The 27,098-nt window shown below is 40.7% G+C and overlaps 1 protein-coding gene across 1 annotated transcript in view; it reads right to left on the bottom strand.

Annotated features, from left to right (window-relative positions):
• Window positions 1–3,066, bottom strand: part of LOC102051376 (vasoactive intestinal polypeptide receptor-like) — a 31,970-nt gene extending 28,904 nt beyond the window's left edge. The window contains exons 1-2 of the mRNA XM_027809978.2: window positions 3,051–3,066; window positions 2,177–2,241 (exon numbers count right to left, since the gene is read on the bottom strand). Of these exons, the coding sequence (XP_027665779.2) occupies window positions 2,177–2,241; window positions 3,051–3,066 (81 nt within the window). The remainder of the gene's footprint in view (window positions 1–2,176; window positions 2,242–3,050) is intronic.
• Window positions 3,067–27,098: the final 24,032 nt, after the last annotated feature.

Raw genomic sequence — 27,098 nt, 5'->3', positions numbered from 1 at the left:
GGAGCTCAGCATCTTGCCATGCAATTGGATCCATATGCCTGTTACCACAAGAAACACTTTGTTAAAGCAAATGTATAGCTCAGCAATAACCCATCTATATTTCCATTTGTACCTCCATTAGATCAGGCTGGACCCCTTCCCCAGAAATGTGAAAAGCTGTTATGTGTTTGAAGAGAGCAGTTTAGCTCAGCAGGAAGGACAGGGAATGCAGAGTTCCCCATTCTGTTTCCTGAGACTCTGAACTCTTTAAGACAGAAAAAGTCATTTTTATGCATTTCAGCACTCACCACTGCTCTCAGTTCCTTGTCACTTACAAGTGAATGGTAATTTTTAATGTCAAGGGCTCTATTCTGCCAGGCACAAAGTATATCCTGTGCCATACAGCTCCCTGTGGAGCTGGTAGGAGGTAAAAGTACCCAGTTTCACTAAGGAAGTTTTCAAGATCACCCTTCTGCTTTATTTTCATATTGGAAGTACAAATTATTTGCAGAATCCACACTAGAATTATTTGTCTGCTCTGACATAATCCTTTGAAAAATGAAAGGACTGTTTACTCAATACATCCTGTGGATCTCTAGCCTTCACTGTCTAACTTAGGGTGCAAAACTTCCCACGAGACTACTCTGAGACACAAAAAGCACTGACATTTAGAGCACTGGCTCTTACCAGACATGCGGTTGGAGTTCATATATGAGCAACAGTTTGAGGCCGAAAGCTACGCAGAGCATGCCGTTTGTAGAATTTCTTTTATTATGGGCACAGTCTGCTGCAATATGCTAAAATGTTAAGATGACGTGTGGCAGCCCACAGATGTGCATGATACATCACTTCAGGTTAGCTCCACTCTGCTGACAGCTGCAAGAATAAGTTCTGCCTTTATTATGGATGGAAAGGCTAGTCCAGATGCCAAAGTCACTCTACCTGTAGCACTGTAACACTTCAGGCTGACTAGATTTCCCTGAAAGAAGGGCGATACACATGATAATAACCATATGTGACAAGATTTACATAGCAAGGACCTATATCCTATCACTTGTACATAATGCTGTGTAAAAACAGAGGAAAAAACAAATCCCAGAGGATGTGAGCTGCAGGTGTGAAAATTTCCATCCCATCATCCACCTTTTAAAACCAAAGGGTCAAGACCAGTCTGTAACCATCTAGGCTCTCTCTATTACCAGTGGAAGAAATCAGGCCCTAGAGAAACATTCACCCATCTGTCTTCCTCAGGGCAAGATGAAATGCCTTGACTAGAGCCAGAGCCTGAATCCCAGCCTACACTAAACATTTAGCTGTGAAATGGCTAAAGTTAGAATTAATGAGTCCCTGGGAATCACACCCATAGGAACGTTTTCAAACAACTCTGAGGCTGAAGATTGAGGGGAAAGTATATAGGTATATAGTCTTATATATGTATATACTTGTACTTACACTAGCTTTTGCCAACCAGCCCAGGCAATGCCAGCAGTAGAGCATGGGGCTTAGGGAGGAATATACATGCTGGAACAGTGTCTCTGTGCTCATACATCTTCCCTGATATTTAACGTTACAATTTCACCTGCTGCCTCCAGGGCATACCAGACATAAGACAGTTTCTGCTCCTGCTCGATGGTATTATAAGCAGATGCCTTTAGCAGTAAAAACATCAGTGCTCTCTCAAAGAGGTAAATGTCCCAAATCCATCAGGCAGAAATATTTGGGTTTAGGTATCTTCCTCAAAGTTGCCTTTCTCAGGGCAAGTGGTACAGCAAGCTGTCCCCTTCTGTCCCTCTAAAGCCACGCTACAGCTATTCTGACCTAGGGATGCTTTTCTGTCCTTTGGAAACTGCAATTCTAGTGAATGGAATCAAAAGACCTGTGTTAATAGCATCTTAAGGCTGGGAAATTTTAAGGAAAAGAGCTGTGCCAAACCTCTAACTCAGCAATATTTTTTCTTACCTCCCCTCCTACCTCCCTGTTGTCCTTTTTTAATCCTTTCTTTATTTTGCTTTCTTTCTACCTGCTCCCTATTAGGAGAAAAGTTACCCTGCCTCTGCAGACACCCCCACCACCAGATCCTGCAGGGCAGCTGCGGAGCACATCCAGCTGTGGTCAACGGTGTCAGAAGCCAGATGTGCAGTGCCCCACCCCTCTCTCCCCAGCCCCGGACCCAGAGGGACCGCTGCCAGGCACTCACCAGCGGCAGCAGCAGACAGCACAAACTTAGCATCCTCCGCAGCAGCAGCCAGGTCCTCCCTGCTCCTTATGCCTGTTGTGAAGCTGCCAAAAGCCGATGCTCAGCCCGCCTCCACCTGCCCAAGACCCGCCCCGGAGAGCCTTGCACCTCCCTTGCCCAACACCCGAGTCCCTCCTGGGGGACTCCAGCACCCCCCCACAGGACCAGGCTTGGGGCAGAGGGAAGGGCATCCTCCAACATCCCTCAGGGATTTTGGACCTAGCTCTATGAACCTGTACTCTGGTCACCTGCCTGCAAAACTGTGGGCAGCTGGGGCACAGACTGGTCTTTTTAGGGTGGATTTGGAAGCACATGTTTTCTGTGCAAGAAGAGATGCTGGATTCACCCCACCGTCTGCTAACGAGACTATGCATCTGGCTGGGGGTAGCAGGTTTTCAAGTGTTCTGGGTTTTCAGGGTCTGACAGTGTGGTAGTCCCTGGGGACTCTTGGAGATGGAGTTTCCAGGGTTTGGCATCCCCTTCCTCTCAGATGGAAAAATTTTGAGCAGTGACAGAATTTCCTCCACAACTTACATAAGGTCTTTCTGGCCTTTGTGTTACAAAGGTGCCTCGGATGTAGCTTTATGTCTTGGTGCAACAGGTAAAAGCTAAAGTTCTTCTTGCCTACAGCTTGGATTTTGTGGGGTAAAAAACAAAGGCAAAAACATGATTTTTTTTTTTTTAAATGTCAGGGTTCATAGGACCTAGGCACCAGTTCTGGGGTTTTGCCACAGTAAAAATTGCACCAAGCTATTTTCAGGGCCTGGGAGAACAGGAAATGTGGACATGACAAAAACATCTTTTTTCTTGATAAGATTTAAGTGCTATTTCATACCTTGTTTATCATCCATTACTTCCCAGAGGTGTTAAACACAAAAGTCCTGTATAGTCAGAAACTCAGGGCTCAACTAAGTTACCCCAAAGTAGGCATCTAATACCATTAGAAGAAATATATATTCCTGAAGCTTTTTGCATAAGTGTATAGCTCTCCTGTAAGTCCTGCATGTTGTTTTCCAGCTCCATCTAGATATTTCAGACATACAAGGTCACCTTGAGTGGCATTCCTTACTTATGTCTAAGAAACTGAGTCATGTCAGTGGTATCTATTAATTTCTCTCTTTGCACCTTGATAGTCCTGACCAAATCACTCTGTCGTGATGGGAACCTAGACAACTTGTCTATGTGTGGACAGCTGTATTTAAATGCTGAATTATGAGTGCTTTGTATCAGCACGTACCCTACCTCAGTCTTGCAAATCAAAGGGATTTGGGTCTAAAAATCAAATATTATCCCTAGGTTCATGCTAGAGAGACATCCAGTTCTACAATCTTTGCAGAATAAAGAGGGACAAAGGGATAGGTTTGTGGGACAACATCTGTAACCAGACTCTCATTTGCCTCCTCTTCTCTGTTTGTTTTTCATTAGTGTATAATGGAATCTGATCGCTTACAGATAAGCCTCAAATGCTACTCCAAAAATCAAGTTTGTTATAAACCAAAGAGATTAAAAGCTCAAAAAATAATTTGAAGTCTGATTTTGGCTGGTTTTCCCTATCTGTAGTGAATGAGTTAAAGCTGCGGCCAACTTTTCAGTAAGGTGGTTCTCATCATAGTGGAGTAATTTTTAGGTTCCCACTACAAGGCACCCACCACATGGTATCAGGCAGTTCCTAACTCTAATGCAAAAAAAAATGCAAAGTAGAGGCCTATCAAATACCCCCAGGATAGGAACAAATTATAATTCCTGCTGAACAGTATTCAACCAACTTGGGTCTACAAGATCACAGAATAAAAGAACAATTTAGGTCCGAAGAGACCTATGGAGATCTGGTCCCCAACCACCTCCTTCCCTCGAAACAGGTCGTGACATGGGTCAAGTTGCTCAGGGATTTCGTTGCTGTGTTTCAAAAAAAAAAAAAAAAAGATTGCTCTTTGAAGCTGCACTGTAAAGTCAAAGATACAATTAAATGAATATCAGCATGACATTCCAGTTTACAATATTTCAGATGGATTCCATCATTTAAAGCCTTTCATGTCACGCTGATGAAATCTTTTAGATCATCATAACCAATCTCCCTGTTTGGAGCAAAACCAAGTAAGAGCCATTTCTATCGGTAGTTTTTTGTGTAGTTTCTTGATATGGGTGTTCATAAGCTCTCATTAGAAGCAGACATTGCTTCTTTGACTAGGCATGATTTCTCAGTGCTTGCTTCCTTATGTATTTTTTCTACTCTGTCTGCTTTTCCTAGCTGATCTCCAGCTGATGCAAAAACCAGGCCACATTCCAGCCTTTGAGGTTTAAATTAATTAGCTGGAAACTCCTCTTGTGTTTTTGTCCATGCTAATAAACAAAACGAAGTCTGCTCTTGGGTTTTTGTAACATCTCACTGTAGTTAATGTTATAAACCTTGCCTACATTAACGTCTCTGAGTTCCTTAGTCTAATCCCTTCATTACTTTCAACAGATCCTTTTGTAGGTTAAAACCTTATTTAGGCTAAACCCTAATTTTTGTTTATCATGTTCATTTGCTTTATTCATTCTACTCTAATTTCTCTGCATGTACCCAAAGAAGATCCAATCATGAAATAATTCAGGAAAGCAACCATACTTCTCATAATGTCTTGTATACCCCAATGCATTTTGCTACTTTTTATCACACAGGAGTTCCTTGCCTGGTAAGCTGGCTATAACCAAGCATTTTTTTTTTCTTTTCTTCACCAATTATAGGATAACTAATCTAATCTAAGAACCAGCCTTGTCTTCCTCCTGCTCCACAGCACCAACCTGCGCTCAGAATATAACTCTGATGTGTATAAAAATGCCTTTTTGTTCGCATCAACAAGCAAGCTAGCCATCATGATGGAATGAAAATTAATCAATAAAGCAATAGACTTGAGATTCTTCCTAATCCCCATCATGGATATTGTGAATCAATTGATGCCATTTAATGAAAATGACTTGACATTTACTGAGCTGCTTAGAACCTTTGTAGAAGCTGGAGAATGTTTTTTCGATACCATATGCTACCTGAATAAGGCTTTTCCATAACAGAAATATTTCAGAAATGCAACTGCATTTCCTCCATGTGCATACACAAGCACCTCCTTAGACAAGAAAAGTATAGAGGACCAGCACCACGCCACAATACCAGCCATCAGCCAGAGAACAAAGGTGACTATATTGACATTTCTAAACAACCTTCTGATAAATCTGACTAAAGATGCAAAACAAAAAGCCCCAGGAGGGTGGGAAGAAGGCTGCAATTACTAAAAGCATGTATGGTTAGGTAGAACATGACATTACTGAGAAACATATTGCAACTATAATGACAAGCAAAACTCCGCTGTATCTAAAAAACTGAGGGTATATAAAAAGACTAGCTTTATTCCTGAGGCTGATCTCTGTGTGATGTTTGAGAAGGTGGGGTGAAAGCAGGAACTGAAGGAATTGGTTTTGAGATACTAAAGAGGTAAGGCACCAAGTTTCAGAAAACAAGTTCTTAGAGCTGCATGAAGATGGCTGGTCCAATTAATTTTCTTTGCATACGTTAGCTGTGTTATCTGCTTACTATTTTTCTTGAGTAAAACTGACTCCTGTCATGTCCTAGGCATCAGACTCCGTATGCGCCCATACTCTGTTACTGCTCCCTGGCCTGACTCCAGGGACACCACAGAAATACAGGCAGGGCTTTGTCAGGCAGTCACGGACACCTGGCTCATGTGGATTCTGTCCCACATGTTTTAATCTGTAAACTCAGTTCTGCCCGAGCATCTAAGATGTTTTCTGAAATTGAAAAATGTATCTTATCTGTACTTATCTACTCATCAGATTTTTTAAAAAATCAATTACTTTAATCTTTTCAGGTTTTCCACTTAAAAATAAATATAAAAATCTGTCAGCAATCCCTTCTCTACTTCTACTTTACTTATCTGTTGAATAAGAAAGTAATTTTTTCAAACCTAAGGGAAGGTACTTTTCCTAGTGACACACAATGCAATCTTCATTCCTATTAATAGTCTCTGAAGAGTTGACAAACCAGCTGTTCCTATCCTCAGAAATAGTTCTATGCATTACATTATTCATTTTTTTTTTCTTGCGTTCCTCTGGCTGTTTCAACTCAAATTCATTTCTGTTTGTTTTTCAAGATGAGTAGAACAACACTGATTTTAATTCACTAAAACGTTTTAAGACTAAGCTTGCTCCTCTTATAGAGGCCAAGAAAAGATCTGTGTTTCTCCTATATATAGGTTGAGCTTACAAAATAGAGGATAGGTAAACATGAGTAACATGGTTTTTATTTTTATACAATATTTTTAACAACATAGAAGTCAGTTACTAGCGTATACTGGTCTCTGTTTCTTCTATTTTTAACAGAGAGAAGGGCATCTTTTGTCAAGATTATTCTCTTTGCTTATGCCAATTCTTCGACAGATTGTAGAGGGGGGTCAAACAGCTCGCTCACCCCACACCCCTATAATTCCAGACATTAAAAGTGTAAATGTGAACCGATTATTCCAGGTTACTTTCAGTCACAGACACTGTTGAATGCAGTTTGCCTGACATAATTTAGATGTCTACAAAGGACAAGATAATCAGCTCCTCAGGGCACACTCCTCTCCACCATCTCTGAAAGGAGGATAGGATCATCGTTGAGATGTAGATGCTTACTTTCAGTGTGAAATTTCACACACTGGTTTTGATACCTAATGCAGGCATCCATCTGGATGTGTAAGCTGGAAAAGTGAGCTCCTGCTGTGGTTAATAGCTAGTCTAAACTAATTAGCTAGGCTGCCTTTACAGTTATGGAAAAGACATAGAAAGTTACTGCTAGAAATTCATGTTACTGTACTGTGATAGCAGGTACTGAGTCCTAAGCCATTCCAAGTGATTTTAAAGGGAGATGTGAGGTGGAGGTTGTTAAAGGCATTGAGAAATTCAGAGATCAACATGTGGACATCCAGATGCAGACTGGATGTTTAAGCTTCCATTGGGGTCAATAATAATCTAAAATGGCACCTTCATGTAGTCTGTTGAATGTTTTTTTAGACTCCATTGACTAAGATCCTGTATAATTCGGCCTTGAAGTTTACAAAGTTAAGTTGCCTAGTAATAGGTGACTAGTGCCAACTGAGATGCCTTAGTATACTAAGCATCCACAGGAGGCTGGTAGGTATGAAACATGGGCACTGAAGCCATGGCAGGTTGAGACTACCTGGTGTAAATGGAACTAGATTCCTTTGTGTAGGAAAATAAATTAAGTCCTGAAATCAAATAAGATAAATCCCGACCAGGTTGACTTTTAACATTCATCTTCAGTAAGATGAATCCAATGCTATGTGTTTCTTAAAGATGATTTGAATTCCATCAAGGCCTGGCTGCACTCCTTTACCTAAAGCTGGTTTTCACACCATCACAACTGTTTATCCTTAGGATGCTAAGCTTTGTGCGTGGTTGTATCATCTGGTTATCCTACACTTCACCAACAATTTCACCTCCTGTATTTAAAGCAATCTCTTCTATCTCACCTAAAAATACACACACACCTATATATAGTCTTTTGCTGTGGGGACATTATAATTAGATTTTAGTTTCTTGCTTATTGTATTTCTGCATATTGCAAGAAGCCACTTAAGTAAATTTTGTATTACTCACAGTTGGACTCCCAGTAAGAAAGGGATGGTGTCCATGACTTTACGAGCACACCGTTAGCCCCTTCATATATACTAAAGAGCTGAGAACATGTGAAGGGCCCCAAAGTGTATTTTCTTCTTCGGCTTCCTAGGTGTGGCAAAATACCCACTCATAACAGAATGTAGTTTGTGATGACTGTAAGGATGCATGGATGTTAATACAAACACTTGCAGTTGAGTAAGTATTGTTGATGTCACTCATTTCTCTTCTTTCAATGGACGATATTACTGTATACTTCTAACAATCCCAGTGCGCGCACAACGCACAAAAACAAGGCTTGCAAGGGTAGATGATAAGAAAAGCAGACCTGTCACAAGAGCTGTATCAGGAGATCAGTGGGATCTACAGAACTTTCTGGCAGTGGCAAGCCAGAGTGCTCTGCTGTCAAATCTGAGGGTAGAGCCATTGTTGCTGTGCCTCCCTGTGTTACTGTTCCCATTAAACAAGGAGACATGGTCAGCTCTGTCACGCATGTACACCAAGAGACAAACCCTTCTCTGAACAATGAATAGGATACTGGCTTTCCACCACTGATTTTTCTAAACAACAACAAATGCACTCCTGAACATCATTCAGGAGATAAGGGCGCAAATATATTTGCAGAAGGTTTTAATGTCTACAAGAAGCATTACTTCAGGGAGGAACAGTGTAAAGAAAGTGATATATGGGTGTGATGCAAACACCTTATGCACAAGTTAGATGAGTTGGCCAATTTCTTAATAGTCATAGGACAGTGTAAAGAAAAGCCATCTAGGAGAATGATTAGCTAAGAATTACACACAGAACAAGATGGCAGTATGTAAACACATTGATTCTTTTTTAAAGGACCAGTTACTAGAAAAATAATGCAAAATATCTAAACAACAATAAATTTGGACACCGTTCCCAGGCGATCAATTCATCCTTGATCCCAGAAATATGAGTTAAGTTTTTATGTTTTAGATATATGTACATCTGAGCTTCTTGTGCCATAGCTTTATTTGTAATGAAAGAAGAAAAGCAGACATGCTTAACTGTCTTTTTTTCTGATTTTTTTTCTGATACTTTTATTTTAGCATTAGACCAATTGGATCATGTATGCCACGGGCTATACTGATTAAATTAATCCAATACATAAATCCTTTATGTGATCTGCCCCTTGGAGACTCACTATACTGAGTGCTGGCATTTTGGAAAAGAATTAAAGAAAAATGAAATCATAAGAGGTACCAAAAGCTTTCCTGTGAGGGAAATTTTGTGTGCGCAAGCTAGGCGTAGGGGGAAATTAGTTTAGTTTCTGGGAGTGCAAAATACTGTGAAGATTTCCGAGTCACAATCCTCAAATGGGACAGAATCTTGTAGGGATGAAATTTTCTTGCAGATCTTCCAGCTAAAGTTGTAGTAATCAGAGCACTAGGTATTTGCCCTAAAAAGTAACTACTTTGGGAAATCAGGAGGGCCATCATTCTCCAGGATTAAACAGAGAATTATTTTGGTATCTATGTAAAACACATTCACATCAGCCTACTCTCTTCAACATAAATATTTGGCCTATGGAAAGAGAACTGTGAATTACATCCATTTACATTTAATCTTGGATGAAAGTCATAAATTAGTTTCCTCTACAAAGGCCCAGTCCCCAGGAATGCCAAAGTTAGGCTTCTGCTCTGAACTTTGTGGAAAGGCATCTCTCTCCTTTTCTACTGACTGTGGGGTACCAAGGGAGACCCTCCCCTTCTGTAACACACCTCCAGTTTGACAAAGTGGATGCTACAAAGTGTATTCCCTAAATGCTACTCCAAGGAGCATATGTGAGTAACTGCACAATCCAAGCCACCACACATCTCAGGAATAGCAGTCCCTCCAGCCTCTGAGGAGCTGAAGTGTTTTCTCTTTCACAAATAGTATCTGACAGGCTAATAATGAAAAAGGATCAAATATAAAACATTAAAAAAACTCACCATCAATTTTTACTATGAAAACTACTACAGGGAGACCTTTTTTCTCTTTTATTCTCATCCTTATTCCCCCCTCCCTCCATTTCTTTCTCTTTCATTTGCTCGTATACGAGTTTTCCCCCAACCAGGGGAGATTAAATACATTAAAAAATATATCTTATGGCTGTCAAAGGGTTTTCAAATAACTGCTTTTAGATTTGATGAAAACCGTATTTCAAATAACACATCTAGCTAAAACCACAATCCAAACCAATAAGTAATGAACAGGTCCATTTGTTAGTGGCAGAACAACTTCATGAAAAATCCATGACAAAAGCAATATGGAATCCCTTTTCTGCCCCCCCCCCCCCCCTTTTTTTTTTTTTTTGAGCTAGGCTTTTGTTTCATGTTAACACAAGTGTGGTGGGGCCAGATAATTATCACCTTACCCCTGATACATAAGTGCAGGAGGAAAAAAATCTATGAACATCCTCCGGGAATAGACCAATGAAACAAAGAAGAGTTTTTATCCTTCAAAAAATTTTGAACTTCCAACAGTTTAACTGATCTGCAGGAAAACTGTAAAAAATTAAATTTGTCACTATTGCGGGGTTCATGAGGAAATTAAAAAGAAATCTTGATTTGAATCAAAGTGAGAATATTGTTTAAACTTCTGGCAAATCAGTAAGTCAAAATACCCTCCGAGGTAAAAATTAAGGCTGTAATTGCTTAATTCAGATTCTGTTTTGAGCAAACAGTATTTCAGAAATATAGATTGAATACTTTACTGCTGTATCTGCTACATTTTTTTTACCATTAAAAATTTTCTGTAGTAACTGAACAGTATGAGGTATTAAGGGTAGAGTGGATGCAATTTTGAATGCTACTTGGAAACCCTTATTTTAAGAAAACAGTAGTAGCAGAAGTAGAATGCCACGTGAGGTAATTCCGCAACTCAAGTGACATTATTTGAATCCTATCTAACAAATTGACCATTGCTTGATTTAATAATTCTCAGTGATCAAAATCTAACTGTACGGGTTTTTGTCATGGCTATGTGGGGTAGATGCTCTTCTCTAGTTATGTTTTTGTGTAGAGCTTGCCCCTTGTTACCTTTTCTCACACAGTTTTATGTCTGTTATTTATAATGGCCCCTAGAAAAATAAAAGTATCAAAGCCATTTTCTTGCTATTAAAAAAATCATGTAATTCAAACATAAGGTGGTTAGGGGTTTTTTTTTTTCCTTTTTTTTTTTTTGCAAGAACTGTGCAATAGTGACAGTACTGCACAATTATATTCAGAGAATTAAACTATTTCCTACAGCATTAGTTGAATAATATGAGAAAATTCTTATTGTAAATACCAATGAAAAATAGTTGCATGAAAACCAAGCCAGCATTAGGATTGATCTACATCCAGGAACTAATGAATAGAAACTACATAAAAACTAACTCAGCATTATAATAGGTTTACACCCAGGAGAGCAGGGCTAAGAAGCAGCATAAGTGTACCACAAAGCACAAAAAGCAGACAGACACACAGACTTACCCTCTGGGATTGTGAGGTTTCATCTTTTCAGAGATCCTATCATACAAACTTGGTTATTTGTCAAAAATTCACTTTCTTTTAAAGGCAGCTGTGATTGCCTTCCTCTACTTCCTCCAAAAATATTTCCAAACTAGAAAAAAACTCATCTGACTTATGATAGTCAAGCCAAAGCACATACAACTTTAAAGATCCTCTTACGTAGGAGTAATTCCATTTATACTTATAATAGCTAGTTTTCCATGCTGAACAGTTCATCATTTATACATATTTACTGAACCCCTTTTCCTGTTACTTTTTTCTTTATAAATGGGTTTTAATTTTCCTACGTTAATTATCTGAAATGCCAGAAGAAGAAGAGGAGGAGGAGGAGGAGGATGAAAACTAAGATCACACACCACCCTTAACAAATACCTGTTTTTAATAGCAGTTAATTGTCAATTTATAGGGCCAAATGGATCAACAGGTGTTCAGATGTGACCAGCTGAGCCTAATATATTGTGTTTAAGGTGATTGACTTGTGTAATAAATAATTAAGGCATTGACCAATTTGGCCCAGAACATTTTCAGAACTTGCTGAGCTGTAGATTGCTGGAAGTCAGCCAGATATTCTTGGAAGAATCACTGCATAGCTGTTGTGCTCTTATACCTCTACTGAGTTTTCTGCTACAGCCACTGTCAGGGAAAATAATCAGCCATTAATGCCTTTGCACTGAACTGTACCACTGTTTTTCATGCTCTTCAGTTTTAAAAAGGAACAAAAAACCCCAACCCCAACAAGCCAATGTCTTTTCTCATTTTAATTATGCCAGGATTGGCAGGTTGATTCCACTATTTAAATAAAAGCTATTTAAGCAATAATATTTTTAATATTATTAAATAACAAAATAAACAAAATAATGTTTGCCATTAAGAGATCCTGATTTTTTCTTTGAGATATTATTTAAGGAAACAATAAAACAACATTCCTATTTACACTCAGTAGTAGATCTTCCACTCTTGATGCAAAGCTTAACCATCAAATCAAATTAAATAGAAGCAGAATGTAGGAAATGGTGAATGCACAGGCCAACACAGGCTGTTCTGCATTGTTTATTCTTAGAATTGCTTTTCAAGCAGGCATATGAATCTTGAAAAGATACATGATTACATCCTTGAATACAGGTCGGGCCTGGGTACACATCTTCAGATCTTTTCTTGGAAACGTCGCCACCTTAATTCAGGTTGAAATGATCCAGTGATTAGTAGGTTATTTCTGTAGCTTCCAATTACAAAGGATATAACTGTCAGTTGCAAATACAATCCTCTTCTCAGAAGGACCAAAACAGCTCCTGTGGCCTCCGTTAATTAATAGATGGCAATGAGCGTTGTATCAAGGACTTAAATGTTTCTTCCTAATGCAGGGTTTGTTGTTATTATTGTTTCTCCTCCTGACAGTGGAGAGCTTATTATAGTGGAAAAGCTACTGAGGTAGAATCACCGTAATTAAAAAGACATTTCATGAAACACCAAGCAACAACAGGAAGACTGTCCTCTTTTGTGTTCATTAAACGTAAAACTCCCTAGTGGCCTGAAGAGGCTGAGGGGCTGGTGGTATGTGCCCAAGTGCTGTTTGGGGTGGTGTACTAGCTGTGATGATGAATTAAACAAAAAGAGATTTACACAGCAGAGAATTCAAGGATCTAGTAAGAAAAAGAAGGCAGAGCTGGTGACCTTTAAAGAGGCTGATAACGCAGGCAACCCATGCAGATCCCCTTGCTGCTGCTTAGGGCATGTTCTCCCCTGTACGTTGCCTTCTGCAGCGAGCCCTGACAGGCAGGTGGGTTGGCATCACCTCTCGTTAACAGCTTTGTGCTGCTTTGCTCTCAACTGCCTGTGTAGAGACAAAGGTCTTACATCTGACAGGGAGCTGACACCTCAATCGTGTACTACCAGAGAGCAAGTGCTGTTGGTTAGGAAGGAAAAGAAAAAGAGTATGCCAGTTAGGGCACTACTGAACTGAAATTTTTGAACTGGAGGAGCAGGAATAATTTATTTTACAGCTTGCTGTCAATTCTTATAAATGGAGAAGGTGTTCAGGCCAACCTGGCTGGTTTTTCCCCTTCAAGTATACCAGTGAACCAAAAAAAAAAAAAAATCCAAGAAAATTATAGGTCAGAACAAGTAGGAATAGTTTGCTTAGATTGTATTAATTCTCTGTTTCTTAAGTAAAGTTCATGGAAAAATCACAACATGTGAAATGTTGCACGATAAGTATCAACATACTGTAAACTGAAAACCATACATAAATCCTCTCTGATATATTTATCACCTTAGTTTATCTCCTAATACCTTTGCAAAGCTAAAACAAGAAACTAGGAGCCAAATACTGCAAAGTGTTAGAATATAAATGCTATATGTATGTGCAAAACTGAGATGGGTCAAGCACTTGGAAAGGTCTTACGAGCTCAGAAAGATGCAAGAAAAAAGATGGTTTATTAGCATGCAGTTGCTAACAGAAATCACATGGACTAATTTTAAAACTGACAAGTGATCATCTTCATTGTGGAACCCATTACAGAAATTTAGGTACACCAAGAAACATCCACGTAATGCACATTTATAAATATTTACTGAACCCCTTTCCCTGTTACTTTTTTCTTTATAAATAGGTTTTAATTCTCCCAGATTAATTATCTGAAATACCAGAAGAAGAGGAGGATGAAAACTGAGATCACAGTTTGTACGAGACCAACTCTTTAAAGATTTGCTCTACATAAATGCTAAAGACAAAGGAAAAAACTACAGACAAAATTAAGTCATAGATAAAAGAATCATAAATAACTGAGTTTTTTTGAGAAGAACCAATTAGCCTGATAACAAAAAATAATCATCAGATTTTATTGTTGTCTGGGCTTTTCAGAAAGGGTGTAGGTATCCCATCCACGGAAAGCATTCATTCACACTTTGAATCCTACATGTGCAACCAGACCAACAAGGTGATATTTGGGGACACACCCTATGGACTATGTCTTGCTCATCACTGTACCTTTAAAGTATGATTTTTCTTCTGATGCAGTATCCAAAGCTAGATCTGAAGGCAGTGGAAGTTGGTTATTTTTTCACTGGATCCAGCAGAACACCACCAAAGGAAGGCTGACTATAATCTAAATGAAGTGTCATTTTATCTTCACCCCACTTCCAAAACAACCCTAATACAAGCACTGTGCTTTAAAATTAGATTATAAATTTTCCAACTAGATAGAACTTTTTTTTTCCTCCCCCAAATACTGTAACTTATTTGTCCATGTGTTTTTTGTGAGTGCTTTTTTTTCCTTAGGAAAGAGTTCAAATGCGTCACTGAAACCCCCCCAAGTCAAAACAAAAAGGCAACATTCTCACCACAGATCTGAAAAAATAATCTTTTTTTGGTTTTCTCAGGAAACTGCTTAAAGAGTAATTCAAGTGCCTAAGGATGGACATCTGGCCCCATTTGAAATACATGAGGACATTCTGCCTGGCCTCCAGCTGGGGCTCCAGAAGGACATACAAAATCTCTGTTGAGATTCTGTGGCAGGATGGGGGAAGAGAATTGGAAGGGTAAAAGTCCAGAAATTCGTGGGTTGAAATAAAGACAGTTTAATATGGAAAGCAAAAGCTGTACACAAGCAAAGGAAAACAAGCAGCTCACTCACTACTTCTCACTGAAAGGCAAATGTTTAGCCATTTCCAGGAAAGCAGGGCTCCATCACACATAATGGTGACTTATGAAGATAAATGCTTGTAGAGGAACTGGAGAGGAATTGTAGAGGAATGAAGGCAGGTTAATTAACATTGATAATACACAGCTGTGGGCTGGCTTCAGGGGCGGTGGGCTGGCTGACGTGGATCATGTGCAGTTGTGGCTTATTACTGCTAAGTAGTTAAATAGCACTGAGGACAGAAGGAAGGGGTGAAGGAAGCAGGGAAGAGAGCCCCTACATGTAGGAGAAGAGGGGTGGCTGGAGGGAGGAGGAGCAGCTGTGTGGTCTGGCTTCTGGAGGAAGGAGAAACAGCATAGACAGTAGGTGAACCTTTGAAACCTTGTGGGGGATTGGTAGCCATGCTGGGGCAAGGCACGGTTTCTATTTATTGATGTTAACCCAGTATAGGATGGTAAAAGCCTTGTAGCTGGCTAGTTTTGATAGTGTGGTGACAAATGCCTGAACATCCCCCCCATTCTCCTTCTTCCCCTGTACAATTTTCTAACTGTGGTGCTGTATCTATTTTCCTTGTGGAAGCCTCTGAGATGTCCCTGGACATCAGCAATGTGATAAGATACTCAATTTTTCATGTCTGAACTGCTTCTGTACTGTGAAATGGATCATCAATAAAAATGGTTTTGATTAGAAATAACTGAGAAAAAATAAATCCATATTTGCAGAAGTAGAAACCAGGCCTTCTAATAAGTTCCAAGTACTGGAACAAAATCTATGAGATGACAGCAAAATGCAGGCTGAAATTGGTACGGAGCATCTTAAAATGAAAATGCTCTGTGATCTTTTCAGTGGTTTCATGGCAGATAGAATGCATGATCCCTGTCTACTTGTCTGCCCTCACCTGTTCTCTCTGAAAAATTTTAAAATCCAATGTCCCATTCCAGCCACTTCTCACAAAGTAACAGAGGCTGAACAGCATTAGGTTTTGCCCCTTTTAATAACAAAAAACCAACATATAGGGGAGCATGACTTTAGCACTCTTTATTGAGAGAAAGAGCAGTGCATGAGACCAAAACTTAGAAATCACAGAAATCAAATGAGAGTTCAAATTTTCAGGCTCATTTTCATTAAACACCAACATGTCCTTCACTGTTTCCGCTAGTCACAGAACTACTTGTGTTATTTAGGCTCTAACCATTGAGTATAAGGTGATGATCTTTTTTATTAGGAAGTACTACTGGCATAGAAAAAGATCACACAGCAGTATCATACATGTCAGCAAATCTTTGTCTGCAAAGACACCCTTGTTATTCATGAAATATCTGGTTACTTGAAAATGGCAGAAACTTTTTATTTATGTTTGCATTGAGGCACTGTTCACTGTTTCCTCTACCCAGTTTTTCTGGGGGAAAATACAGAAATAGGCTATAAAAATAAGCCATTAATGGGGGGGAAAGAAGGTAAGCCTGTCATGCTAATTCATTTAGAGATGAATTGTCCTTCTGACAATCTGAAACTTCAGTTTGATTGACAGAACACTTTTGTGAAATAATGGTAACTTCACCATTTTCTTTCAGCTGAATAAACACAGAAATCAGAAGAAATATTGAGGGGTCCCACACTGTAAAATCTTTTGTTTTTAAGTCAGAATAAGCAACTGCTCAAAATTTTCTGCTTTGCTTTCTCTTCTGTAATCTTTGGGGAATTTCAAACCTTGAGTTTGAAGAGACCAAAAAGAGCTTCAAATCGAAATGGTACAACCTTTCAAACATGGAAAAAAACCATCAGGTATGTTCACATTTGACTTTGACTTTAAACCCAACGCTTTTCCTAATTTCTTAGTAATGAAAACTAAACACAAAGTCAGTTATTTACATGGCTGTATTTGCACACACTGAACGAATACCACTGGGTGTAAAATCAATTTTGCTTCAAGTTCGAAGTCCGGTACGTCTGACCTCTGCCTGCCTGTATGTATCTTACACAGGATTGCTTGTACATCTTCATGGTCATAGGAAGCAACCACAGATTTGGGAATAACTTGGCTCACACTGAGCTCAGTGGCTTGTTCTTCTCTGCATAATGTCATTGCTTCAGAGGAGAATGGAGGGGAGGTGCCCCTAGCAAAGGGCAGCTCGCTGCCAGCAGCAAACCTGCCTCACTGGGAAAGGCCAATTTGAGTCCACACAGACTGAGGTGATGGCTGCTCTGGGCTATCTCCCAGCACGTGTGTGTGCTCTAAATAAATACCTATTTCTTTGAAGGGAGAACTGCACCTCCAGAAGCGTTCTGTACCCTGCATCATTAAGTGACCTCAGAACATCTGCAAGCTCACTAGAAGCCTCTGAGAAGGATGTCAAAGAAATTTCAGTGTCAAAGAGCTGTCGGTTTGGGGGTCTGAATTGGACATGATGATGAAGGCTAAAACTCCCTCAACACAGGAAGACTGAGTGCTTCTAGGAATGAAAAGAATAATTAAAACCATGGTAATTTTTTAAAAATCGTGTGTTTATGGAGTTCTGGCCTATTCTGTACAGGGATTTTTTTTGGAACTGTAATTTGGACATTGGTACTTAAATTTTTATAGTTTTTCTGTGAAATGGCTCCCCTCTCCAGGGTTGAGTATCTTAGGTATGTTCTATAGTTCCAAGTACTCAGCCTTGCTCCCACTGAATTCTCATGCTGTGCTTTCCACTAAAGGCCCAACATGCTGTCCCTGGCTAGGAAAGCTCACCCCAACGGTACTGCACTCCTGTGAGCCGCTCCGTATCTCCAGTTCTTGTAGACATCAATTATCCCTTGCAAAGATAACGGGGCGGGGGACGACACCTGTAGTTGCAAGATCTTAGTAAGATAACCCTTTCCGAAATTCTGTTCTGGTTACGGTCCCTCGCTCCGTGTCTGGGTGACACTAGATGGAGCTGCGGACCCGCTGAAGGCGCCGGGCTCCACCGCTCCCGCCGCCCGGAGAGGGCACCCGAGCGCTTCCCAGCTGCCCTCGCCCTTCCCACAGCGGGATCGAGAAACAGTCCTGTGACCGAGTCAGGGGTGTGGAGAGGGGGGGACTGGCAACAAGTTTGATTCGGTCCCTCTGAACGATGATGGTCCCGAGGGGAATTTTTCAAACTGGGTCTTGAGCAATCCGCATTTTTGGAAAGCGACGGGGACGATCAACAAGCACAAAGCCTTTGCTGTGCAAATGTAGTGTATTCGGGGTAAGCACGGCTTTGGGATGCTTTCCCAAGCTGAAGAATGCAAGATGGGAAAGCAAAGCACAGGATGGCTAAAAGCAGGGTGTTTCAGCAGCTGCATCTCTGCAGAAGTGTGGGAGGCAGATGGATTCCTCCCTGCTTCCCCCCACCAGCATGGCTGGGGGGACAGCCCTGAATTGCCATCCCAACGCCTCTGTTATTCCATCCTCTCTCTTTCCTTTGCCACTTTCCACCAAACTACAGAGCCGGCTCATGCAATTCTGTGGTCTCAAGTTTATCCACAGCTCCTTCACCTGTGTGCAAGGTCTCCAGAGACCCAAGATACTGGTCCATCTCAGCACTGCCCCATTTCAAAAGGAAATGTGTGCAGCTGCTCATCACTCAGGTCCATTTCTAGTCTTCCTACCACCTGGTTATGTCTATTGGGTTTGCGTGGCAAGGTGTTGGCAGTGGGGGCTGCAGGGTGGTGTCTGTGAGAAGGTGCCAGAACCTACCCCATGCCCAAGGAGCTGATGCCAGCTGGTCCTGCTGCTGGCCCAGCTCAGCAGCCACAGTGGCAGTGCCGAGGGGAGAAGAGATTTCAGAGGGGGGGGAAATAGCAGGGGAGCAGTGAGACTGTGTGGGGGCAGGGGGCCCCAGGCACTGCAGCAGAGGCTGCCCCCAGCCCGTGGGAAGCCCCCGGCCAGGCAGGCTGTGCCCCCAGCCCGTGGAGCTCCCGGGGAGCAGCTCCTCCCGCAGCCCAGGCAGGGACCCCCGGGGCAGGGGGTGCCCGAGGGAGGCCGTGACCCGCGGGCGGTGGCGCTGGGGCAGCTGCGGGCAGGGCCTGTGGCCCCGCGGGGAGAGGGGCCCGGGCTGGGGCCTCATTATCCGGCTGTGATTTGATGGGTAATGAATGAAGCGGTTTCCCCACGCTGAGCCTGTTTTGCCCACGACAGCCATTGCTGAGGGATGTCCCTGCCCATACCCCGGCCCAGCAGCCTGGGGTGCAGTTCCTCTGCCCTGCCCAACTGAGGAGGGCAGTGACACAGCGGCTTGGTGGGCGTCTGGTGTCCAGCCAATGACAACCCACCACTCAGTAAAAGTGGTGGAACTTGATAAAGAATGGACCAGCTTCAATAAGAGGGCTATAAGGTGATCAAAGCTTCCAGGTCCGAATAACATGATGCATGATGATAATGATACAAAATGGCAATTCTACAGCAATGTTTAAAGTTTATTTCCCATTTCCAAAGTAAATCAGGCAGATGCACTTTGTCCTTATCAGATGATAAAAGCACTGTGAAAAGATTTAATGGCAGATGGCCCTGGTAAACCATACACTTTGTGTAGTTAACTAGTATACAAGCTATACAAATTGTATAGGTCTCTGTGTGCTTTTATCCATGTATATACACATCTGTACATATTTACCTTCCATTGAAGATAAACTTTGCCATGCTTACTGCTTATCCAGCTTAGAAACAGCAGTCACTAATTAGAGGATATGTTTGTGGAAGAAAATTAATTGACTCTATTGCTCTGTCTATCATGATAAGAAAGTTAAGCAAACTTGGCAGCTGTTGGGGAAGACTTTTGCTTTTTCTTTTGCTGCATGATTCTGATGTAATTTTTTGGAATAATGTATAGGAATTCTCATTTTGTAGCCCTCAGGACATTTTTTTCCACTGACTTCATACGCAACAGGTCTCTGCCTTAATGACATCCAATAGGCCTCACTTTGAAAAGGGCATATTTGTGAGTAGTTTGACTCACACGTCCATTATCTGTTTCGTGCATGATGTTCAACAGCAAGACTGCTTCCAGCTTTAATGAAGCAAAGCCTGGAAACACAGGTGAAATCTTTCATTAGAGTGGCAGGCACAACAGGAAAAGCAAAGATTTTGAGCACTCTCTTTTCTTCAAGTCTGAAACAGCAGTAGCAACAATGTTCAACCTAGGGAGGGCTAGTGGACAGTTCTTCCATGTTCAGCTTAGTTGTGCTAATCAGCCTTAACATAAGCAGGCCCTGGAAAAAGGGAGAAGTCATGTTTCTCTCAGTGTTTCTTTACTCGCTTGCTGGTAAATTAGATGCCTGGAATGGTTTTTTTCCTTAAGTGTGTTCATTTTTTGGTTTTTATTTGGAAAAGATGATGTCATTAATCTTTTTAAATCAACCCACATTTGGTCTGCAGGCCAGGTCAGGTGGTTTGTACCAATCCAAGCTGTATTTACCTTTCCATTATGTAAAGTCCTTTGGACAAGGAAATAATGAGTCATAGAAACAAAGTTCCTTTAGAAAAAGGAGAAAAAAAGAAAAGAGGGAAATGCCTTTTAGCAGGAACTCTAACAAGTTACCAGGCTGGTTTACTGCCTTCAACTTCTGTACTGCTCCAGTGCATCATAAAAAAGGCATGTGTTGCTGAAGGCACCTCAGCAGCACAACCAAAATCAAGTGGTTTGTCCCATTCCTTAAGTGCTAAAGCCCGATAGCTCCTTCAAAAGGAACGTAACACTAAAGACCAAAGAAACACAACAGGGGAGATTCAGAAAACCAGGTTTCTGCATTCCTGTTGCTCCTGGAGAATAGGAAAAGAGCTCCTGAGGCCATGGAGCAAGGGCTACTGAAATGTGTTGTTTCCCCACAGCAGGGCGGCTCCTGTGCCTCCAGCTTCTGCCCTTCTGGGGCTAAGCAGGTAGCAGAGCCTTAGGTTCTATTTCTCTCTGTGTGTATTGGAATGTTGTTTGTCTTTGGGACACTTCACTTACGCCTTTAATTGGCTAATATTTGGAGACTGATCTTTCTTAAACACCAGGGAAGTTTTTTCCCCAGCGAGTCCTTTTTTTTTGTTGTAACTGAACATTAAACAACAAAATACAATTCCAACCAGTAAGTCCAACTATGATTTCATGCCATCAAGTTAATTAGAGGAACAATTTAATAAGCTTACACAGGATATGCTCAAAATACGGGGATGCTAGAGACTTCGGAGAGAAGAGTCAATCAAACAAGTTATGGATCAGGGAACATGTCTTGGTTTGTTTTAACTCTAATGGGTACATTTTTGTGCTGAGTGCTGTGTGAACTGACTCTTTTTATTTAAGCCTTCTGCCTGATTGCTTTGAATATCTTTTATATACCTGCTCGTTGGTGAAGCAGGAAAATATTTCGTTTTAAGAGTCTTTCCTTGCATTAAAAAAAACATTTATGCTTTAATCTAGGATGACCACTGATGGCAGGAATGGAATTAAGACCCTAATTATAAGGAACCCATGCTGAGTGAGGCACTGATTTCTCTTGCTAGCAAGACTCTCAGAGATCATTTATGTTTCCAGTTTGCCTGCTGATGATTAAGGGCAGGCTGGCAGAAGAAGGGACCAAGAAAGAGATCAAGCTACATCCATAAACTAGCACAGTTGATTAAAGCAAGGCATGTGAGACCTTGATATTTTTAAATAAATTTTTTAGAACTTGCTATGTTTCTATTCATTCATTATTATTTTTATTATTTTATTAAGTGCAAGCAATTTTGCAATCTTGCTGATTATTTTTTTTCCTTTCACATCTGCCTTGTGTTTTCAGGAAGTTGATATAGAGACATAACAGTTTTTACTGTATATGTTGACATATAAGGAAAAAAGCTGTTCTGTCAAACCCCAACACCCTCATAGCTACAGCATTACACTGCAAAAATAGATTGTCACGGTGTATTTCCTTCCTTAGCGAAGCCCACTTCAAGGTGTTGCCTATATATTGCCAGACCTTAAGTTCCCTTTGACATTGAAGTGATAGTCCCAAGTCCAGACTTCTCTTCCACATCTTTATTTCTCACTGAACTGAAGCCAAAGAAACCTAAATCTATCCAACCAGCCCATAATTGGGGATTTTTTTTCCCCAAAAACAAGCCTATGTATTTGTGGATTTTGAGTAGCAGAATGGAAAAGCAGAATTAATGTATATGACTGCCTTTACTGACAGGCATGGAAGTTCATGACCTCCTTAGCCCCAGGCAGTGTATTTGTCTTTCTCAGTGCTTTGATGCTGCCTTCATACGTGCTGTCCCTGTTGTTGACAGTTATTGTATCTGCAGCCTAACACAATTCAGATGTTAGCAGACCTTGAGTCCACCATGTGAAGTTACCACCAAGCAGCTGTTGGCTGCTGTTCCAAAATAAAATATGAATTCTTTCAGTCCTGGAGAGTCACCGTCAAAGACAGACAGAAAGCTACATCAATTTGTTATTAAAATAACATGGACACATCCCACACCAGTAGAACTGGACAGAGACAAGGGAAGTCAAGTCCAGTCAATGTCATCTTATTGATATTTTTGGGAGATTTTGGTATGTTTCTATTTTTGTTATGTATATTCTTTATTTTTGAAAAATAGAACTGGGGGGAAAATAGACATTTCCTATCCAAAAATCAACAGGGTGATAAATGTCATCCTCTCACACAAATGGAGTGAATGAGGAATATTGAAGGACATGTTTCAGCTCTTTGTTTTAAACAATAATAACAGATTTGTAACAAGGATAAAATCTGGATGCAAGGTCTTTAGGGGAAAAGTAGTAGTATTTATTTTTCCAGCTGTGATGAAGATAAATGAAAGCTTGTCCATTTTTTCCAGCTGTATCAGCTGCAGATACTGAATGCTGAAAGGAATCTCGTCTAATTCTTGTATCTTTTCCCCCATGTACTGGAAACAGACTGGTGTGATAAATGAACTCTTGGTCTTGAATTTTATGTTCTTATAGTCTTTCTTGCACTGCTTACTTTATATATGCAGATGAACAAATCCATGCATCCTTGAAAGCATGCATATGTCTAAGACAACCGGTTAGACTAGTGTGTTTCCAATAAACTCCAATATTACAATATGCTAAACACATTTGCATATCTCCATTGCTAAACCCACGTATTGGGATTCTTCCCATTGCTGTGTCAAATCCAAACACAAGTATCTGGAAAGGGCTGAGACAGCAGTCATTTTGTCTTTGCTGGAGAATGGTGAGGTCCAGCTCTATCAAATCCATATAACCACTTGGTAAAACTTTTTCTGAGTGCTAATTTCCTCTTGCACTAGTCCAGACAGCATACTTCCTCCAGCCAAGCCCAGTAACTCCACACACCAGAACTGGATGTATCCTGTGACTGCTTGGTAGCCATCACAGAGGGGTTTTCCTGGCTATCCCCAAAATCTCCAAGAGAGGCTTCCAACAGCTCAGACTAAGCATGAAATTTGAAGCACCTTAGGAGGAAGTCAGAAGGTCTCAAGCCCCATCACCCGTTCATGAGATGAGAGCAGAATTTATCGTTTAAATATGTGTCTTGAACCCTTATTTTGAAAACAAAGTCAAGTAAGAACTTCTGGGGCTGAAAAAGATGTTCAGCAGATTCATTAGAGTCCTCAAGTTGTGTGCAGGCACAGAAGTCCACAGTGGGGATTTTGCTGGCAACCTCCAAAGTTGCAGAGATGGACATATGTCAGCTTGACCTGAGTGCCAAAAGGCACATGCAGGAGAAAATCACAAGATCCTTTAAAAAGTAGAGGCTGTTCTTTCTGGCTTACAACTTTTAGTAACTAAATATTCCCATCTTTTTACTATTGCCTTGATAATAAATAGCCTACACTGTCTCTGTTTTGTGCAATTTTGTTCTCTTAATCATCTGTTAGTTTATAAGCACACACAAGTCTGATACAGATTTTTCTGTTGCCATCCCCACTTGTTAAAAAAACATTAGAGCTACTGATAATGGGTACGTCCTTTTGTTTTACTCTAATTTAGATAGTTGCTGCTACTGTGCCTTTTGCTTTATAGCATCCCATCTGGTGACCCAGATTAGTTGGCTTTTTCCCAGACTTATCTCACTTCTGCCTCATTTGCCTAAAATATCTGGTTTATACTAAGCACATTATCTCTTCTACCAAACACCAAGACTAGGCTTTTGCTGAGGGCTGCAGTAACTTTCCAGAATTAGCCACATTTTTTTCCCCCCCGATGAAATCCAGAAGCCCTCTTCAGAATAATCCCCTCTATCTAACCATGGGCAGTAAAAATGAGGAATAACCATCAGGGATGCAACTGATGGAAAAGACTCCACATTTACGTGCACCACTTAAATTCAGTTCTGGTGTAAAAAAAAATAAATATATGGACCTGTCTCAGCTGGGTCACTGGCTGAATCTGTTGGAAAAGCTAAATGCTTCCCTCAAGATCAAACATACCAGCATGAAAAAAAACGTTAATGGGCTGTTAATGATCTGTTAACATTGCAGCACTGTAAGAGGATGCCCATGGGACACTGAATCCCTGGGTCCAGGGATAGGTTAGCACAGCCAGCCCTCTAGCACAGCTTGCTTGGGAGCTGTCGGAGACACACAAGAAAAGAAGCAGCATGGTCAACTTATGACTACATTTAAAACTTTATGGCCTCCAAGACAAAATCAACAAGGAATCCTGTAGAGAAGCCTCTCCAGGGAGAAATACAGGTTTACCAGGACTGGTCCAGGCTCCTTGCAGTATGTCAGTGCAGGGAAAGTGTTTGGCACTATTGTCCACGGTGTTTCAGAATATAAATAATGATATTAAGGAATGATTAGGCTTGATAGTTTGTGCCTGTCTCCTAGTGAGGCTGAAGGAGGGACAGTAACGATTAATAACCTATCACTGCAGCATGGACACTCTCTCTTTAATTCAGTAGATGGCATCAAAACAAGCAGCCTTAAGCAGACATCCACTACTTCATTGCATGCTGAAGTTCAGCCCCCCACATCCATCTCTAGCTTTTAGATACCAGCCTGTTCCTGCTGTGGGCTGCCATTAATGTTTCTCTAACCCCACTGATCTTCTTGCCACCTCCTTGCCATCCACTTGCAGATTCTAATGGGAGTTTTGGCTATGGAGGGAGAGAGGGGCTAATTTATCAGGTCATTAGGCTTCTATTGGGGAAGCCTCCTCAGCTGTAGTATCTATTTAGTGAATTGTCTCCAAGCCTTTGGTCATACTGGTTTAAGGCAGTTAATATTTTAGGGAGAGGAGACACGTGCTGAGCTAGGAGACAGCTCTAATTATGGCTGCTGACATACAGAATCTTGCCTGAGGGTTTAAAGGTGGGGAGGAGAAGAGGAGGACCATCAGATACATACTGTCATAATCATGATTTCCTTAGCTAGCTCATTTAGTCAATGAAGTGGTCTTTGCTGTCCAGGGGACCTTAATAACATTATCTGATTCTTTTTTTCTCCATTAAATTGTTTCATTTCTAGCTTTTTACAATTTTTTCCCCGCTCAGTTACAAGTTGTATTTGCACCTCTCCTTTCCAATTTCAAAAGTTTATATTCTGCCCTAGCCAGAGGTTGAGCTAATTGCCTTCCAGATTTGGATATATTTCATAGCTGCTTAGCACACTCCAGACACAATAATGAATTAATATTTTCCTATTTACTTCTTGAAGAATAGTAGAAAGATATGAAGTGCTTCTTTATAGGCAAACATTTGCTGCAGTCGGGCTTTTTGGTGTTTGCTTCCTTTTTTTTTTTTTTTTCCCCTCCCCCCTCTCCTTCCCACCCTCTGCATAACTACTGTTATGATACTGAATATGAGAGCAAAAGCCCATATGAGTCTCAGGAAGATCCCGAAGGATACAGATTCCAACTTTGGCCAGGTAAGAGGAACCACTTTGAATTAACTTTCGTGTCCCTCTTTGGCATGCTTTGGCATCAAGGCGCCTGATAAGTTCACAGCACACTGTTAAGTTGCCTCATCCAAGATATTTTTGTCCTTTTGGAGAAGAGCACTTATTTTTCTGGAATAAAAGTGATAGTAAATGCAGGACCTAAATGTTGATAATGAAAGCTACTCCAGATGAAGTGTTCTAGCAAGTGTCATAGGGCACACAGAAGAAAGACTGAGCAATGTGCTATTTTCAGCAAATGGTGTTGTCCTGTCAGCTTCTGTAGAGAAAAACAAGCCTGAAGCAAGCTTTTCTGACGCTGTGACCAATTAATAAGGGATATAGAGCTAGCATTAAAGCCGCTGGAATGATAGACACATTCCCCTGCCCACTCGCACATTAAGTGACTTTCCTTGCACTCTAATGGGACTCACTTGGCCTGCTAATCTTTGTGGCTTGCTTCTGAAACAGCTCCTCTGAATTTTATTTATTTTGTTTCTTTATATTTCTGTTATTTTTTATTTTATTTATCTGAGTTTTATTCAACACTTGTTTCCTCTGCTGAGATAGTGACCTGCTTGGGAAAGGGCTCACAAGCCTCTGTTCAGCTTTTTTTTATTTGATTGTTTGGGTTTTTTTGCTTCTGATTTGCTGTCCCTTAACATTCATTTTAATTACTGAATTTGAAGTAGCTTGCAGCGTAATTGGCTTCTTGTGCAGCCTTTACAATTAGTTAAAGATTTTCACAGAGGTGGACCACTGGTTGAAAACCATTGTTGCATGTGCTTACAGCTTGATGGACTGTTTCCTTACGCTGGAATGTGCAAATGTTGTCAGATAATCCGCTAATTTCAATGAATATGGCAATAAAATTGAGCACCTACTATTCTGTGATAAAGTCCTAGCAGACTGCTTTCACACTTGTCCAAACACAGAGAAGATGCAAACAATTTCTAAGCAAGAGGAAGAACAGAGTTCTCCATCTGTGGCATGTTGCACGGAAGGAGAGAGAAAGAAGATAAGAGTTCAGTGGAGTGCTGTACCATAGGCTTAAAAAACAATTACAGGACATGCTTACTCATTCTTCGTCCTTCTCCACTGGTTTCCACTTGAGGAAGTTAAAGCAATTACTCCCTATATTTCATTAATGGTGAAATCTACAGAATTTTAACGTTTTAATAATCAGA

This window comes from Falco cherrug, chromosome 4, assembly GCF_023634085.1.
Source record: "Falco cherrug isolate bFalChe1 chromosome 4, bFalChe1.pri, whole genome shotgun sequence".
NCBI classification, from domain to species: domain Eukaryota; kingdom Metazoa; phylum Chordata; class Aves; order Falconiformes; family Falconidae; genus Falco; species Falco cherrug.
The sequence above is the reverse complement of the archived record's forward strand: the minus strand, read 5'-3'. Positions and strand labels throughout refer to the sequence as shown.